We start from the raw sequence: 15,640 nt of genomic DNA on the forward strand, positions 1-15,640 counted from the left end.
ACCCCCTCCCTGAGGGAAGCCAGGTTACAGGGCTCCCCAGTGCGCAAGCTGTAGCGAGGCCCTGAGGGGGCTGTGCTCACCTGGCAAGTGATGTCCTCCACGCGGTAGGGGTTGTAGGATTTCTGACACGTCCGGCAGAACTGCCGGAAGTAGACCTGGAGGAAGGGGAAAGGCGGGTCAGTGGCGGTCAGAGCCCGGGGGGCAGAGGGGCAGCCCCGGGGGCACCAGGCCTACCTTGTTGGTGCCCTGCACACACCACACGTAGGCGCTCTCCCAGCGGATGTTGCAGTCCTTGCAGTGGTAGTAGCCGTACTTCTGCTCCAGAAACTAGGGGGAACAAGGGCGACTCAGCCACGGGCAGGGAGCCAGCTCCCAGCCCGGCCAGGCCAGCCCAGCTCCCGCACCCTGCTGGCCGCAGTGCGAGGAGTGACCCCGCCGCAGGGCCAGTCACCTGAGGCCCCGCCCCCGGGCTTCCCGCCACCCGCGGTGACCCGACCCGCCGGCCCTCACCTGGAAGCGCAGGCGGGTCTTGCCCTGCTCCGGCTCCTGAGGGGCTGCGGCCTGGGGCTGCCCCGCCGGGCGCTCGGGGGCCTCCTGCTGGCCTTCCTGCGGCGGGGCAGCTGCCGCCGCCGCCCCCTCCTCCGCTACCTCCTGCTGCGGAGGCTGCTGCTGGGGCGGCCGCGGCTCCTGCGGCTCCGCGCTGCTCCCCGGGGGCTGCTCCCAGCTGGCCCGCACGGCGGCCGCCTCCGTGCGCTGCTGCTCCTCTTCCTCGGCCGCCGCCGCCGCCTCCTCCGGCTCCTCCTCGGCCGCCTCCTGCCCCGCTTCCTCGGGCTCCTCCAGGAAGGTGGTGAGTCTGCGGGACGCCATGGGCGAGTAGACGGCGATGGTCCTGGGGAAGCGGACGGGCCGGCCGCTGGTGGTGGCGGAGCTGCCCTGCTCCTGCTCGCGGGGCCGCAGCGGGGGCAGCCCGGGGGCCAGCCGCCGCCGCAGCAGCAGGGTGCGGGGCCCCAGCGAGCACTGCACCGAGGCGTCCTGCCGCGGGTTCACCTGCACCCCCACCTCCTTGGTGTTGGCCTTGCGGAGCCGCGGCGTCAGGCTGGGGTTCACCTGGGACAGGATCGCCTTCAGCTGCGCCCGCTGGTAGTTATCGAAGTACTCGGCCGCGGCCGCCGCCGCCGTGTCCCCATAGCCCGAGAAGTAGGTGCCCCGCTGCCGCCAGGCGCCCGGGGGCCCTTTGCCCTTGGGCGGCTGGTAGCGATAGGAGTAGGGGGTGTAGGCTGAGTACAGGTAACTATCCATGGCCTCGTCCGCCATGGCGTCTGCCCCGGCAGCTGGGCTCGCGGGGGCCGCTTTAAATACCCCGCGCTGGGGAGGGGCAGGCTCAGCTGCACGTCCCGTCCCCCCACCGCCACCTGAGCGGGGCTGTTTCCATTGGCGGAGGGGCAATGAACCGCCTCGCCGCGGATTCCCTGGCGGGGATCGCTGCCCCGGAAGCCCGCGGGGAAAGCAGGTGGATGGGAAGAGCCGGCTAAGCCCGGGGTCCAAGGAACGTAGCAGAGGTGAGAGCCAGGGAGGGGAGCCAGCGGGGAGCCTCAGGTGACAAGGCAACCAAGGCGGCGGGGACGCAGAGCTTCAGGCAGGTCTTTGAAGCAAGTAAACCCCTTATTGGTACAACCTCCTGGGTTCTCTCTGTCTATTAAATGTCCTGAGTCTCCCTTCCTCTTTCACTTGGTTGACAACTCTTGTATCTGCCCCCCGTATCACCGCCCTGTGGGGACCCTGGAGTCTGTGCAGCGTTCACCTGAGCTGAGGGGTTCAGCCGGAGGCTGTGGAGCGTTTTCTCTTGAGCAGACCCGGTACATTTGATTGATCGGTGATATTCCCCCGGGAGCACGCAAGAGGCTGTACGCCGCAAACAAAGAGTCATAGCGGGGTGTCTGTGAGAGAAACAACAGGCGGATGAATTCAGGGGCGCTGGAACCATTTGTATGGTGGGGGTGCTGACAGCCTTGAACCAAACTGTAAACCCTGCGTATGATGGAAACCACTTCAAGCCCAACCCTGCGGGAGCACCCCCAGTTCCAGCACCTATGGCTGAATCTGTAGAGGAGGAAGGAACGCGTGAATGCCTAGGCTGCTACTAAACATAAGAGCCAGGGACCAGGTAGTTTAAGAAGGGAGGATTTACCTTCCCTGCAGATAAATCGCTGCTAGATACATCTCCAGATAAACTAGACCGTTACTTGCACTTCCTTTTAATTTTTAGTTATCTTTGGAGGGATTTTAATTGGTGACTAATACAGCGTTAATTCATCTTTTCCACACATTTATAATCAGAACAATCAACAGGATTTTTTTACAACTAATAGGATGCATGAAATTGAACGACACTTTACAAATATTATCTAATTTGCTCCTTTGTTCACACCATTGATACACAAATTAACCCTTTCCTACAAAATGCTTCGTTGGTTTCTGGTATCGGTCCCTGCCTTACTTAATTCACCAAAGAGCGTCTTCCTATGAAGATGTAAATGTATCTCGTTGCATCACATTGATTTTTGTACATATAAGGCTATATGTTTGAGGAAATATTCGCAACTGGCACAATAATAAAGGTATGGTCATCTTATACACTGGGAGTAGTTCGGTTGATTATCGAGGCTGGTCAGTACCCCAGCTGCCTGTTTTACTCGCTCCGAAAACATATTGCAAATACCATATACTATTAGTAATTCAAGCGTCCCCTTCTGTTGCTCTGACTGTTGTCCATCTACAGTGCAGTTTGTGCAGTCTCCATCAGAATAGAATTGTGTTCCTCTGTAGTCACCGTGCCGTATGAGGTGTCTGCCATTTCCTCCTCTTTCAGTTTCTTGTAAGAAATATCTGTGTCTTCATCTTCATTTAGGGGATCTTGTTTATAGGTATCTCTTCCGTACATCTTGTACACTAACACAAAAAGTCCTGCTTCTGCAGCCTGGAAAAGTGCATAAAGCAAGGGAAACATATACATACTTCCTATGAGATGTGGTGGAAAGGTTAGTTTTAGTATAGCCGTGCAGAGCTGGACATTTTGACATCCTGTTTCCAAAGACACTGTCCTCTTGCAATGAGGTGGCAGGTGAAATAAAGTAGCTAAGCCATATCCTGAGGCATAGCCTGCTAAGGGCATCAAGAGTGCTACTATGTAGACGGAGGCAGGGATACTTGCCAGCAGCTCAGGTCCCAACATAGTGCCAGTCAGAATGAAAAGAAGCACCAAAGTCACTAAAAGGGACCACAAGGAAACCTAGCAATAATGAATAATCACAATCAGATATGTCAGAGAAAAAAGAAGGGAAAACTTACATTAGAGTTGTTTAAAAGCAAATTAATTACATACACAAATATTAAAATAGTATAACAAGGAAAGAATTTAAACTATATATTTGTTTTAAAAATCAGCACATTTTATTGCAGCTGTTACAGTGGAAGCTTTTCCTTATATGAATAGTGAACAGACAAAATGTGATTGAAGGACATTGAAAAGACCACTCTGCTTAATCCCAAATGCTCTTGAGTTTGTCATACCTTTAGCATTTCTAACATAGAGCTTCTTTTAAACTATCCACTGATGGACAGATTCTGCTGCCCTTTCTTACCTTGGACCTGATCCAAAATTTCAGTGGGCTTTGAATCAGGCCCAAAGTGAATAAGGGTGGAAGAAATCTGTTTCTTAATTAGTTTTTAACAGTATAACTGAGATACTTTCTCAGAAAGACAGTAACAATCTGTATTAATGTGTGTAAATTTTCATTTAAAAAAGAAAATGAAGCTAAGTCTTATTTTTGCTATAATACTTTAAAATATTACCTTAAAAGGGTAAATGGATAAACTATTTAAAGAAATTTCATCTTGCCTAACAATGTGTATGTCAAGTTTAAACCTAAAGGAGATATAAACCATCCAAACTGACAGTTAAAAAGGATGGTACCAGTTCTGAGATAAGGTCTGATCCCATTGAATTAAATGGCAGTGATATAATTTACTTTAATTGATGCAAGATTGGGCCTAGAGTTTGGGTCTTTTTAGTTTAGTGTATTCTGTGCATGCTGCAGCCATTGTTTGATTTTTGCAGTATTGTGTGTGCTGAGTGCCTTTGCTTTACCTTTGAGCATGTTTTGCTTGAAAGTTTACCTTAAGTTTTAACTTCCATATTTTGTTTAACAGAAATATTCATTTCACAATTATTGCTTTCAACATAAATATATGTTTAAAGACTTTTGTGATAGTACTTCAGTCAGGTAATTATGTTTAGTAGTTTCACTTTTCTATCCCCATGAATTCCCTTTCCTGAAACCTTTCTCTTCCCCTTCCTTGCAGGTAATGTTAGCTAAAGATAATAGGATTGTACATTTCTGTTGTTCAGTGAGACCTTTTTTTTTTTTAGTTGTCCTCATCCTTCCCTAAAACACTGGGTAAAATCCTGGTACCTTTGTTTATTTTGTTGAACCTTCGAAATTATTTTCAAATAACATGCACATAAATGTACTTTAATGTTATTTTTCTTATTGACTGCCATACAAATTGCTTGTATGCTGAAGGTTTAGTTAGAAATATAGAAATTGGTGGTGCCACAATTGATGAAAAATGCTTATTGAAAATTTGTATATTTCCAAACAAAGAAATAACTTAGAAAACAATAACTGTTGTTATCTTTTTGTTTTAATTTTTCCAAATTAAGGTAGTTGTTCCTGTTACTATTTTTGTGAGGAATTTACTGATTTTATTGCATGTGGGACTGAAGCTACTAGTTTTAATGTGGATATAGTACCTGATTATATATATAACATTATTTATTTAAAGCACATGCTTAGCAATGTTATCTGATAATTAGAAATATACTGAGCATTTCTTTTGTGATTTGATCTGCTCTTGTTGCATCGAAGAAATGGCATTGTCTACCTTACCTTTTATTTAATGTTACTGTAGGGAAATAGTGTTTCATCCTTTGGTCTTTGTGAGGGAGCAATTTTGTTTTTTAACAAAACGTTACTTGTAGTCAACTCTAATCCTGCCTATAACTGTTTTACAGAAATCAGTCACCCACCGGCAGTATTTTATTACTAGTTGACCACAATGGGCGCTTATACTTCCTCTTTGGAAAACAGAGAGAGAGATTATGTTTAGAATTCAGAGCAAGTCCTGAGGGTTTACAGGCGTTTATGTGATGAGCCTTAATACTATGATTTGAGTGATATCAGTACAATACAGGGAAGTGCTCAGTTTCTACACTGACATGCTGTCCTGATGAAAACAGATACCATGCACGCTGCTCTTAATGCTGGCTCCTCTACTCTTTGGAGTACTCACGACGTAGGGCAATATTTATATGGGTTGGCAAGCTTGACCCGTCTCTTTATTGTAGATCTGTTAAATCTTCCCCCATGTGCATCTTTTCTTATCCTTTAACTAGACCATGTGCACTCTGTATCCTAAAGCAGCAGCGCCTATGGTGCGGCTCCCAGAAGCAAAGCCCTTCCCCACACCCCTATGACCACCCTAGCGAGAAGGAGCTCCCAGAGGCCTGCTCTCGAGTGGTGCTCAGCGCCTCTGTGTATGTAGAAGCGGGACCCGGCGCAGCTGTTGTTACCTTGAGCAAGAGGTCGGCGACCCTTGTGTACTTGTAGCGGATGAAAACTCCTGCGCCGATGGGGAGCAAAGTGCTGCATAGGGTCAGACTCACGGCCCCCAGGGGCAACAGCTGCACCAGAGGCGTGTTGATCCAGGCGCGGCTGTATATCCACAGGCACAGAGGCATCAGCAGCAGGGCCAGCAGGGTGGATGAGGCGGTCATGATAATACTGCAGGAGGGAGGGGACAGAACAACAGGCGGCGGGTCAGCTTGAGCCGCTCTTCCATCAGCTGCTGGGGTGGGGGGAACAGTACCTCCTCGGGCTCCAGTAAGAGCTGGCGGTACAAATCCATTTCGTGTAACGAGCCACAAACCTATTGTACAAAACCCTTCTCTAGGAGCTCGGACAAGAGTCGCCCAGGGCGCAAGTAGCTGTTTGATTGCAAGAATTTCCCTTCAGTTACCGAGCAGATTGGATATTGGCCAGAATATGGTTTTTAGGAAGGGGAGGGGTATTGCCAGCTGTGTTTTTTGTGAAAAGAAAATTATATTTTTGCATGTAAAACCTGCATGCCGTGGCGTGTCTTGGAGCACAAACAGATAATAATCAGCATGGGTTGGGCTCCCCCCATCTCCCAAAGCCAGCGCGGGAGACAGCGCAAGAGCTCAACTTCTTTTTGTCCCCCCAAAATTCCCCTGATGAGATCCTGAAACCGGCTCCTCTGTCCCGGTACCCACAGGCTGCGCCCCGGAACAGGGGCACCAAAAGGCTGGCACAGACCTGATTATAAAATAGCAAATATTTCAAACAGCCGTAAAACGGAGAGTCCTCCCGCAGCACTCACCGTCCACACCCACCCGCACCCCGGCACAGCAACCCCCCCCCGTACTGCTAGTGACCCCCGGCCCATCCACATTGCCCCTTCCTCCCACCCCCCCTCCCCGGCACATCCACCCCCCCGCACTGCTAGTGACCCCCGGCCCATCCACATTGCCCCTTCCTCCTACCCCCCCTCCCCGGCACATCCACCCCCCCGCACTGCTAGTGACCCCCGGCCCATCCACATTGCCCCTTCCACCCACCCCACCCCCTCCCCGGCACATCCACCCCCCCGCACTGCTAGTGACCCCCGGCCCATCCACATTGCCCCTTCCTCCCACCCCACCCCCTCCCCGGCACATCCACCCCCCCGCACTGCTAGTGACCCCCGGCCCATCCACATTGCCCCTTCCTCCCACCCCACCCCCTCCCCGGCACATCCACCCCCCCGCACTGCTAGTGACCCCCGGCCCATCCACATTGCCCCTTCCTCCTACCCCCCCCCTCCCCGGCACATCCACCCCCCCGCACTGCTAGTGACCCCCGGCCCATCCACATTGCCCCTTCCTCCCACCCCACCCCCTCCCCGGCACAGCCACCCCCCCGCACTGCTAGTGACCCCCGGCCCATCCACATTGCCCCTTCCTCCCACCCCCCCCTCCCCGGCACAGCCACCCCCCCGCACTGCTAGTGACCCCCGGCCCATCCACATTGCCCCTTCCTCCCACCCCACCCCCTCCCCGGCACATCCACCCCCCCGCACTGCTAGTGACCCCCGGCCCATCCACATTGCCCCTTCCTCCCACCCCCGCCCCGGCACACCGAGGCCCCCGGCTGCCGCCCTCTCACAGCGGGGTTCGGACCGCGTTCTGCGGGTCCTTTCCTCCGCCAAGGAGCGACGCCTGTCCCGCCGGGGAGGGAGATGAGCCGGGCGCGCCGCGGCGGCAGCGGCCCCGGCCGGCTGGGTACCTGAGGTTCATGTCTCCGTCGACCAGCAGGGACATGATGTTGGAGAGGTTCCCCCCGGGGCAGCAGCCGCACAGCAGCACGGCCACTGCTGCCACCTCGTCCAGGGCGAAGAGCAGCGCCAGCAGGAAGGCCAGCAGGGGCATGAGCAGAAACTGGCAGAGCAGCGCCAGCAGCACCCCCACCGGCCGCCGCAGCTGCCCCCCGAGCTGGCTCAGCTCCACGGTGCAGCCCAAGCCCAGCATGGTGGTGCACAGCGCCAGCCCCACGAACACGCTCAAACCCTGGTTCAGAGGGGTGTCCCAGAACGGGGGGCTGCCCCCCGGCCCCCTGCCTGCCTGCGGCACCCGGCTGGAGGGGCTGGGGCTGCCGCTGCTGCTGTTCTCGGGCTCCGGGGAGAGCGAAGCGAAGGGGGAAAGAGTCCCGTTCTCCACCCAGGAGCTGTCCATGGCTGTGCACTGTGTGTGCGCGCCTGGCAGTCAGCAGCTGAGCATCTAGTCAGAAGCTGCCAGGTCCCTATCGCCTGCCCAAGCACTGGAGGAGCCGGGAGGCCCCACAAGGTGGGGACTGATAGGCAGTGAAGAGGCTGAGGAGACAGTCAGTCAGTCAGTCACTGGGCTGAAGCACGGGCACGTCTTAGCCCTCCTCAGACCCTTCCTCCCCACCCCCTAAACACCTCCACTTACAGCCAAGCACAACAGCCCTCATTCACACACACTGAATTAATCTGCCCTACACAATAGAGCACCTACAGCTAGACACACTGCATCCAGTATACGCACACTACATTAGGTTCCCTCTGTCTCTTACACAAGAATGCTTGTTTTTTTGTATCCAGTGTGTCTTGTGTCTGCTTTATATAGGGTGCATTCAGTCACACACTTAACCCACAGGCATAGACAGACATCCTCTTAAGAAGCTACTCCAGGCAGGGCCCATGTCTTCCTTTGTGTCTGTCATGGTGCCATGCTCCATGTCAGCAGTCAACCAATAATAAAAAATGTTTTATTGCAGGTCTAGTGGAAAAACAAACACAAACCCTGTGCTATGATTATTTTGTCTGGTAGTCTCTTGTGAAAGACCATAATGCTTGAAAAGAGAAGCAAGTGGTATCCACTGGGTCACCTTTGTCCACTATTTCCCCCCCCCCCAAAGAAGTCGAACAAATATTTTCAACTGATAAAGGCTTGACAGGAGACTTTTGGAGGGATGGACTATGAGCAGACACATTTCAGTTTCACTCCAAGCATGCTCATGACAAAAACAACAACAGTCTACCGTTAAATATTAATATTAATATTATTTTCTGATTTTTGGTGGTTAATCTGGCTCAGCATCCTAAAGCAAAATGAGCTGATCATCACAGTGTCCTCCTAAGTGAGCAACGTCAGCTTTACCTTTGATACATTCAAGGAAGGTCCAAGGTCATTCCCACTAATGGAAAGAGTGTACTTGAGTAAAAGCTGTGGCATGGGTGAGGAATGATGAAAAGCTCTTTAGCCAGGTCAAATTAGAGCCACTTTCTGCTGATGCTGGGCTTCAATAATGAGCAAAGAACAAACTGTGTTTAACCAAGAAACTATGTGAATTAATTAATAGCAATAAATCACATGGTTTTCTACTGCTGCATGGATCTAGATAGGGGTGATCACTCCCCCTCTTGCTTTCCAAACTGGAGCCTCACAATGTAATTTTCAGAATAACCCTGGAATCTATAGAGTAGAGATGAATACTATACAGATTTTATGATGTTATTCTTGATTTGCCTAGAGGAGAGACCTTTGCTAGACACTCCAAAAAATCTGTTAGTAAAAGTGGTCTATATGATATGCAAGTGACAGCGCACCAGCCAGAAGGTGACAGAGGCCTATCCTGTCCATTCCATTTAAGTGGATGAAGGTTTCTAAATGTAGTGGGTGAAATTCTGGGCCCACTGAAATCAATGGGAGTTTTGGCATCGATCTCGATGGGTATGTCTATACTGTAATAGAAGACCCATGGCACAGCCATGGCTGGCCCGCGTCAGCTGGTTCAGGCCAGTTGCAGGTCTTTAATTGCTGTGTAGACAAACCCAGTGGGGCCAGGATTTCATCAGTGTGTGAGGATCTCTCTTACCCATCACTCAAGCAATGTATACAGGAAAAACCTAATTTTCCAAAGTTGTTCTAATTTACTGGCGTCAGATGGGTTTTAAAATGGTGTTTAAAAATTGCCACCTTTCTCATATCTTATTTTTTAATATTTATTCATTATTTTATGTTGTCTGTTTCTTTAAAAAACAGAATGCCATATTAAAAGACAAATAGGACTTGGGAGACAAGGACATGCAGGAAAGGAGAGAAGAGGAGCCTCTGTGGGTGGTCTGGGCTGTGGTGCTTCATGCTTTGTCGAGTGCCACGCAGGGCCTCAGGGATAAGGATTCTTCCGCTACACAAAAGGCTTGGACGTGCCACTGTCCATGCTTCATGTTGTGGTTCTCTGGTGGGACCAGCTGCCTCCGAGTTTGGCCTATCACATGAGGTGCCCTCTCCTTTGTTGCCTTTTGTTTTTAAATTTAGTGCACTACTGTGCTGTGCACTATGGGGTGTCTCAGATCAAACCTCATAATGCATAACATGGTGGGGCACAAAATTCCAACACAAGAATGGATAGAGGGCAGCTAGAGCCAGGTCCCAAGCTACTTAAATCCCCACTGCCTGTGCCATCTGGTCCTAAGCTTCTCCAGCAATAGTCTTCACCTCCACCCACCCCAAGTCTGTGCATCTTAAATTCTCTTGGGCCCTGGGCCCCTTTCCACCCCGGATATTGTTCCACAGCTAGTTGGAATCTGTCCCTAGTCTGTCATTGAATGAGTCTTCCAGGACATCCAAGTCCTGGAGCCTCCTGTGAAATTTCCTTAGAGTTCTGTCTGCCAGTCCAAAACTGTTAAAAGAGTACCTCCACAAAAATTGAAAACCCAAAGTAAAATGGGAGTCTAACTGAGCCTTACATTCCAAAATTTCAGATTGCACTACTTGTCTCAGTGGAGACATTCACTGCTCTTAAAGAAGCACACAGCTAGGCCTACAACAAACCCCTAATATTCCAGCAGACACTATTAGTGACCCAATAGAAGCAATAGAGTACCATCCATTTGTTAAATCCATAATTACCAAATTATGGGATAAGATTTGGTATACCACCAGGGGACAAAGTAATGGATACAGTGTAGTACTACAGTGTAGTAATACCATTGTGAATGGTTTTATTCTATTTTCTTTTCCTGGTCATTTAGTTGAAGATAGGATAGGGAGAGAGGATGAGTTGTATCATAGGTGTTAAACAGACAGCTACAACCTAGTCCAGACAGTGATTTAATTTGTTGGTAAAACAAGGCAATATATGCTTTTAGGTGGGACAACACTGAAGTGCAGTGTTTGGTTGGCCTTGAGAGCCAACAGAATTGTTTGAAACTAAATAATTTGCAAATCTACTTGTACTGAAAAATTTTTACAGTGTGTTTAGATTGCTCACAAATTTAGTATATACTGTGTCTTTCTCATTTTTACCCTTATATACTCACACCACATTCTTTCCTCACTTATTATACCTCTATTTTTTTAGTAACCCATTATATAGTTTCTCTTCTGGCACCTATGAACAGAATATAAGTTACACAAAGAGCAAAAGCAGGCTGGTTATCAAGTAGGCAGTGAAGAGAGCAGAAGAGAACTGCCCTTCTTATCTATGAACATGACTCCTAAAACCAGGCATGTTCACAGAAAGATATTTTTGCATCAATTATAGTGCAATCCACTTACAGTGAACTTGGATATAATGACGACTCTGTTAACAGCGAAGAAGAATGAAAATCTCAAATTGTTTCAGTGCCTTACATTGTGTTGATTCCAGTTACTGAGAACTTCAGCTTATGGAAAAAACATGATGTAGCTGTAAGAGGGTTCTGGTGTATTGTAACAAATAAACACAAGATATTTCTTAAAATTTATACGAGCTACTTAAGAACTAAGATTCAAATTGAATTCTGGTTTAAACAGGAGCAGTACCATTGACTTCCATGTAGATAAACCGAGTTACTTAGGCCAGATCTGAATTTAACTTCTTGTGTTTTATTAATTCCCTATACAGTCAGCATTGGCACCGTATGTAGCAAATGAAAAGTATTCTTATACCTAGAAGGTACAGTAAGGCCTATCCAGCCTTTGTACTTTCTGTTTGGCGTAGTCTCTTTAAATTGCTTCAGGGTTTCATATTATGTTACCACAACAACTGTATTAGTATGTAAGCTAGATACATGAATTATCCATTTTCTTTCAAGGGAGAAAATGACACTGACTGACCTCTTTTACAGGGAGTGACAAATTGGTCATCCGACCCTAAAAAACATTGGTAAATGTTTTCTAAATGGATATGTGGTTTTTAAACCAATTCTTATAAACTGGAAAAAATCCAATTTGAAAATTGTGGGGCAAAATGGTGCCCTGGAAATACTTTCTTGTAAATTTAGTGTTATAAAGTAGGTGCAGTTTTTTATAAGTGGCACTGACCATGGGCAGCTGGTGAACCGGCCGTTGTGGGAGGTTAGCCCTGGCCCCTTCCCTTCTGCCCGAGGCCCTTCTGCTCCCCCTCCACTTCTGCCCCCCTCACCTGCAGGAGCCCAGAGCACTCCCTCCTGTGGCCCTGGCCCTACCCCGAGCCACCCGAGCGCCCCCAGCCCTGGAGCACTGGGCGGCAGTGCGGTCCCAATGCCCCAGACCTCAGCCCCTGAGCACCGGGTGGGTGGGTGGGTGGCACAGCTGCAGCGCCCCCAGCCCCTGAGCAACCTCCAGCCCTGGAGCACCGGAGAGCCGAGTGGGGTGGTTCCAGCACCGCAAGCGGCAGCCAACCTGGACCACAGAGGAACTGCAGGAGGGGTTCGGGGGTAGAGCATTGACAGGGCTATGCCAGGCTGTTTGGGGAGGCACAGCCTCCCCTGGCCTATGATACCTGTCAGCCATGGTACTGACTGCATTTTTCTTTAGTGAGGTTTGAATTCTATAGCAGAATGTAAATGACATAAATCCACTTTATAACACCATCCATGGTATTGAAATTTTTCAGGCATTAGGAAGTGTGTGTCTTTTCTTAATGTAACTTGAAACAAAGATACAGAGCCTTGATACCAGAGAAAGGAGAGCCTTTTAATGAAGGCTGAGTATACCACCAGAAACATGCTAAACAAGCTTTGCCAGTTACTCAGATATTAGCATATTGTATTAACAAGTGAGAGACCTGGGTGAAAGGGACTTTGGGTCACTTGATTCTCACACTGGACCGTGAAAGCATCTTATGTGTTCCAGGAACAACACAAAATTTTGGTTGTTGCGCATATGCCACCAGGTTTCCACTTTACATTTAAATATGGACATTCTTGGAAATTGGGTTTTACCCCTGAGTTTTTGGACTTAACTTTTGTTCAACACCTGTCACATGGTTGTGGCAGGGCTTGGTTGTGGTGGCTGTCAGTGAGGTGTACACAGGAGAGTGTTGGCAAGAGGGGTTCTTAGGGTTTCTTACATCACCATAGTATCTAAACACTTAGTTACTATGATGACAAAAACTATAGAAAACCCTAAAATAGATAGCTGGAGAGGGGATGAGAAAGCAAAGGATGCCCACTTTCCCCTTACCACCTTTCTGCTATTTCAGCTTGAAAACTAGGACATGTTAAAGAGCATGTAGGTGAGAGAAAACTGTACTTTCCTAACTCTCTAGTCCCTTTTCAGTTTCCTCCAACTATCTAACCTCTTTATTGTATTTTCTGCCAGAATCTGCAGGTGGTGGGGAAGCTGAGCTGCTATAGGCTGTCAGCATTGACCACTCAGTAATTCTCTGACTCCATGTGGATCTGATGTGACATGTTAGAGTGGGCTGGTTTATAGTCTCATGCTGGAGGTTGGGAGAGAAGGTCTTGACAGGTGACAGGCCTGTGGGGGATGAGTCCTTGAGAGACATCTGCATTCTGTTAGCTTGTTGTCACTTTTACCTGTTCTGCTGGGGATGACTTCTTCAGGAGGTGGTGTTCTTTACAAACACTGGGACAAAACACAGTTGTCAGGCTGACATCACAAGGGCTATGAAAACAGTCATTCCCAGTTTTCAGCCACACATGGTCAGTCTTCAGATATTTTAAGTTAATTTCTATTTAGTTCTAAATAGAAATAAAATTCAAAATCAAGACAATGTAAGAAATAGAATTGGAAGTCTTGCACCCTGAAAAACTATTTTTCATTCTATCCAAAAACTTTGGTAGGACTCTTAAACAAACATATTCCATAAGTGGGCATCACACTCATTAAAGATCCTACATGGGAAATATAATCTCATACACTTAAATTGGGTTTCTGCTAATTGCCCTTATCAACCAATAAACCCTCTTTTGTATGTAAACATCTCTTGTTCGCTTACTCTGTTTTGTTGGGACATATGCTATTCTCTGCTATGTGGAGAGTACCAAAATGCACCAAAATTGGGGGTTGGGCTCTGAGAGTTTAAGGGACCTGGAGCCCAGTGGTGGGGAGGGAGATGAGCCGTAGAACCACTGTTCCCTATCACATGCTTCCCTGTTGTCTGGGCAGAATTCTGTTTGCTGTGAAAACTTGTCCACATGATGCTGGTTGCCAGACTAGCAGTAAATCTCTGTACACAGTTGCAAGCCACACCTGAGGTAGAGTTTTGCTTTATCTAGAAAGTGAGCTGTGCTGCCATAGGAAAGAGGAAGCCCAGTGTGCTATGCAGAGGCCCGGCCTCCTGTAGATATACTGAAATCTTCATTGTTAGGGGAATAAACATATTGGGACAAAACTCCATGAGTAGAAACCTACAGTTTCCAGTCCCCTACATGGTAGAACCTGTGTAGAGATAGCATGTGTCCCATTATTATTTGTGGCTTTAGCCTATATTATCTTTTTGAGTATGAGATTACTCTTCTGGTTTACCGGAAGGCAGAATACAGTGTAGCAGAACACATGTTGCTGAAGGAAAACTGTTTTGGGTATTCTTTCATGATTGCCTCTGTAGCTGGTGGTGCTTTCCTTTCATGAATTATAAATCTATTTGATTCATGCCCCTCTCTCACAGACAGCAGTGTGAGAAGTGACTTTACTTTGCATTGCCATCTAGCCCAGTGTTTCTCAAACTTTTGTATTGGTGACCCCTTTCATACAGCAAACCTATGAGTGCGCCCCCCCCTAAATTAAAAACACTTTTTTTTTTATTTAACGCTTATAAATGCTGGAGGCAAAGCAGGATTTGGGGGTGGAGGCTGACAGCTCGCAACCCCCCATGTAATAACCTTGTGACCCCCTGAGAGGTCACTACCCCCAGTTTGAGAACCCCGATCTAGCCCAAACTGACAATGAATGGTGAACACAAAGTGTCAGTTATTATCAATTTGACACTTTACAACTTGTGCATCAGACTCAAACAGCTAGAGTTTTAATTTGTTATTTTTGATGTAACGGAGCATATTCTGACCCTTAGGTACTTACAGAGGGTTAGCAATACTGAAGTCAAATACGTTAATCTGGATTTACACTGATGTAATTAAAATCAGAATGTAGCCCAGAATAAGACAGAATAAGAATCTGTACTTGAGACAGGCTGAGGTACTAAAACCTGGAGCTGTGCCATTAAATAGCACAAATTATTCCTAAAATAGCCTCCTATTGCTCACATAAAACAGGTGCTGCTCAAATACATAGGAAGACATGGCCCCTGCCCCAAAGAGTGTACACTCTAAAAGGCAAAAACAGACAGAGAGTTGGGGAAAGAGATACAACAGAGAAGCAAAGTGATCAGGGTGATAAGAGACACATTCTTGGTTAATTCCATGCCTTTTCTCCTTAAATAACGTATCCGCAACTGTCCACCACTAAGCAAACTGGCTACATCTTAATTCCTCTCTCCCCCCAAACTTCTCTTCTTGCCCGTCTCCATTACTACTGTCAATTCCATAGTTCTCTGAGCCCAAAGGCTTCCAACCTATGCGTATTTTTTTTAGTCCTCTTTCTTCTCCCCTTATATTGAGTCTGCAGTTTAATCCTGCTGGCTCTTCCTATATAAATCTAAAAAATCTGTCTGTTTTTTTTATCCCACCACCAATAATACCCTAATCCAGAGACCTAATTGCACATACAACCACTGGAGGGGGAAAGCAGGACACCAGTACACTATCCCAGTATTTTACTGTTAACATTTCT

At 48.1% G+C, this 15,640-nt stretch overlaps 2 protein-coding genes and 1 long non-coding RNA gene across 5 annotated transcripts in view; 1 reads left to right on the forward strand and 2 right to left on the reverse strand.

The window, feature by feature from the left end:
• LOC144930510 (zygote arrest protein 1.L-like) overlaps window positions 1-1,556 on the reverse strand; it is a 28,857-nt gene extending 27,301 nt beyond the window's left edge. The window contains exons 1-3 of one of the 2 annotated variants that reach the window (XM_078852564.1): window positions 511-1,556; window positions 235-327; window positions 81-155 (exon numbers count right to left, since the gene is read on the reverse strand). In XM_078852564.1, coding sequence (XP_078708690.1) covers window positions 81-155; window positions 235-327; window positions 511-1,314 — 972 coding nt within the window. In that variant the 5' untranslated portion in view covers window positions 1,315-1,556. The remainder of the gene's footprint in view (window positions 1-80; window positions 156-234; window positions 328-510) is intronic. The other variant, XM_078852565.1, reaches the window with a different exon arrangement.
• The window catches only part of LOC144930512 (uncharacterized), a 71,014-nt gene continuing 55,561 nt past the window's right edge, over window positions 188-15,640 (forward strand). The window contains exon 1 of one of the 2 annotated variants that reach the window (XR_013635726.1): window positions 188-847. This is a non-coding gene — a long non-coding RNA (uncharacterized LOC144930512). Of the gene's footprint in view, window positions 848-873; window positions 1,141-15,640 lie in introns of those variants that run through there. The other variant, XR_013635727.1, reaches the window with a different exon arrangement.
• LOC144930511 (sodium/bile acid cotransporter 4-like) lies at window positions 2,239-7,905 on the reverse strand. The gene is made up of 3 exons (XM_078852566.1): window positions 7,404-7,905; window positions 5,633-5,843; window positions 2,239-3,289 (listed from the first exon to the last, which is right to left on the reverse strand). The coding sequence occupies exons 1-3, from the start codon at window positions 7,847-7,849 to the stop codon at window positions 2,774-2,776; spliced, it is 1,173 nt and encodes a 390-aa protein (XP_078708692.1). The 5' UTR covers window positions 7,850-7,905; the 3' UTR covers window positions 2,239-2,773.

The sequence above is a fragment of the Lepidochelys kempii genome, chromosome 4 (assembly GCF_965140285.1).
Source record: "Lepidochelys kempii isolate rLepKem1 chromosome 4, rLepKem1.hap1, whole genome shotgun sequence".
Classification (NCBI taxonomy): Eukaryota; Metazoa; Chordata; order Testudines; family Cheloniidae; genus Lepidochelys; species Lepidochelys kempii.

What these genes read in the sequence shown, in the direction of transcription:
- LOC144930511 (XM_078852566.1), bottom strand. Translation starts at nt 7,849, where the DNA reads ATGGACAGCTCCTGGGTGGAGAACGGGACTCTTTCCCCCTTCGCTTCG. An exon ending in GACGGAGACATGAACCTCAG is followed by an intron (nt 5,844 to 7,403) that starts GTACCCAGCCGG and finishes TCCCTCCTGCAG; the next exon opens with TATTATCATGACCGCCTCAT. An exon ending in TCGCCGACCTCTTGCTCAAG is followed by an intron (nt 3,290 to 5,632) that starts GTAACAACAGCT and finishes CATTATTGCTAG; the next exon opens with GTTTCCTTGTGGTCCCTTTT.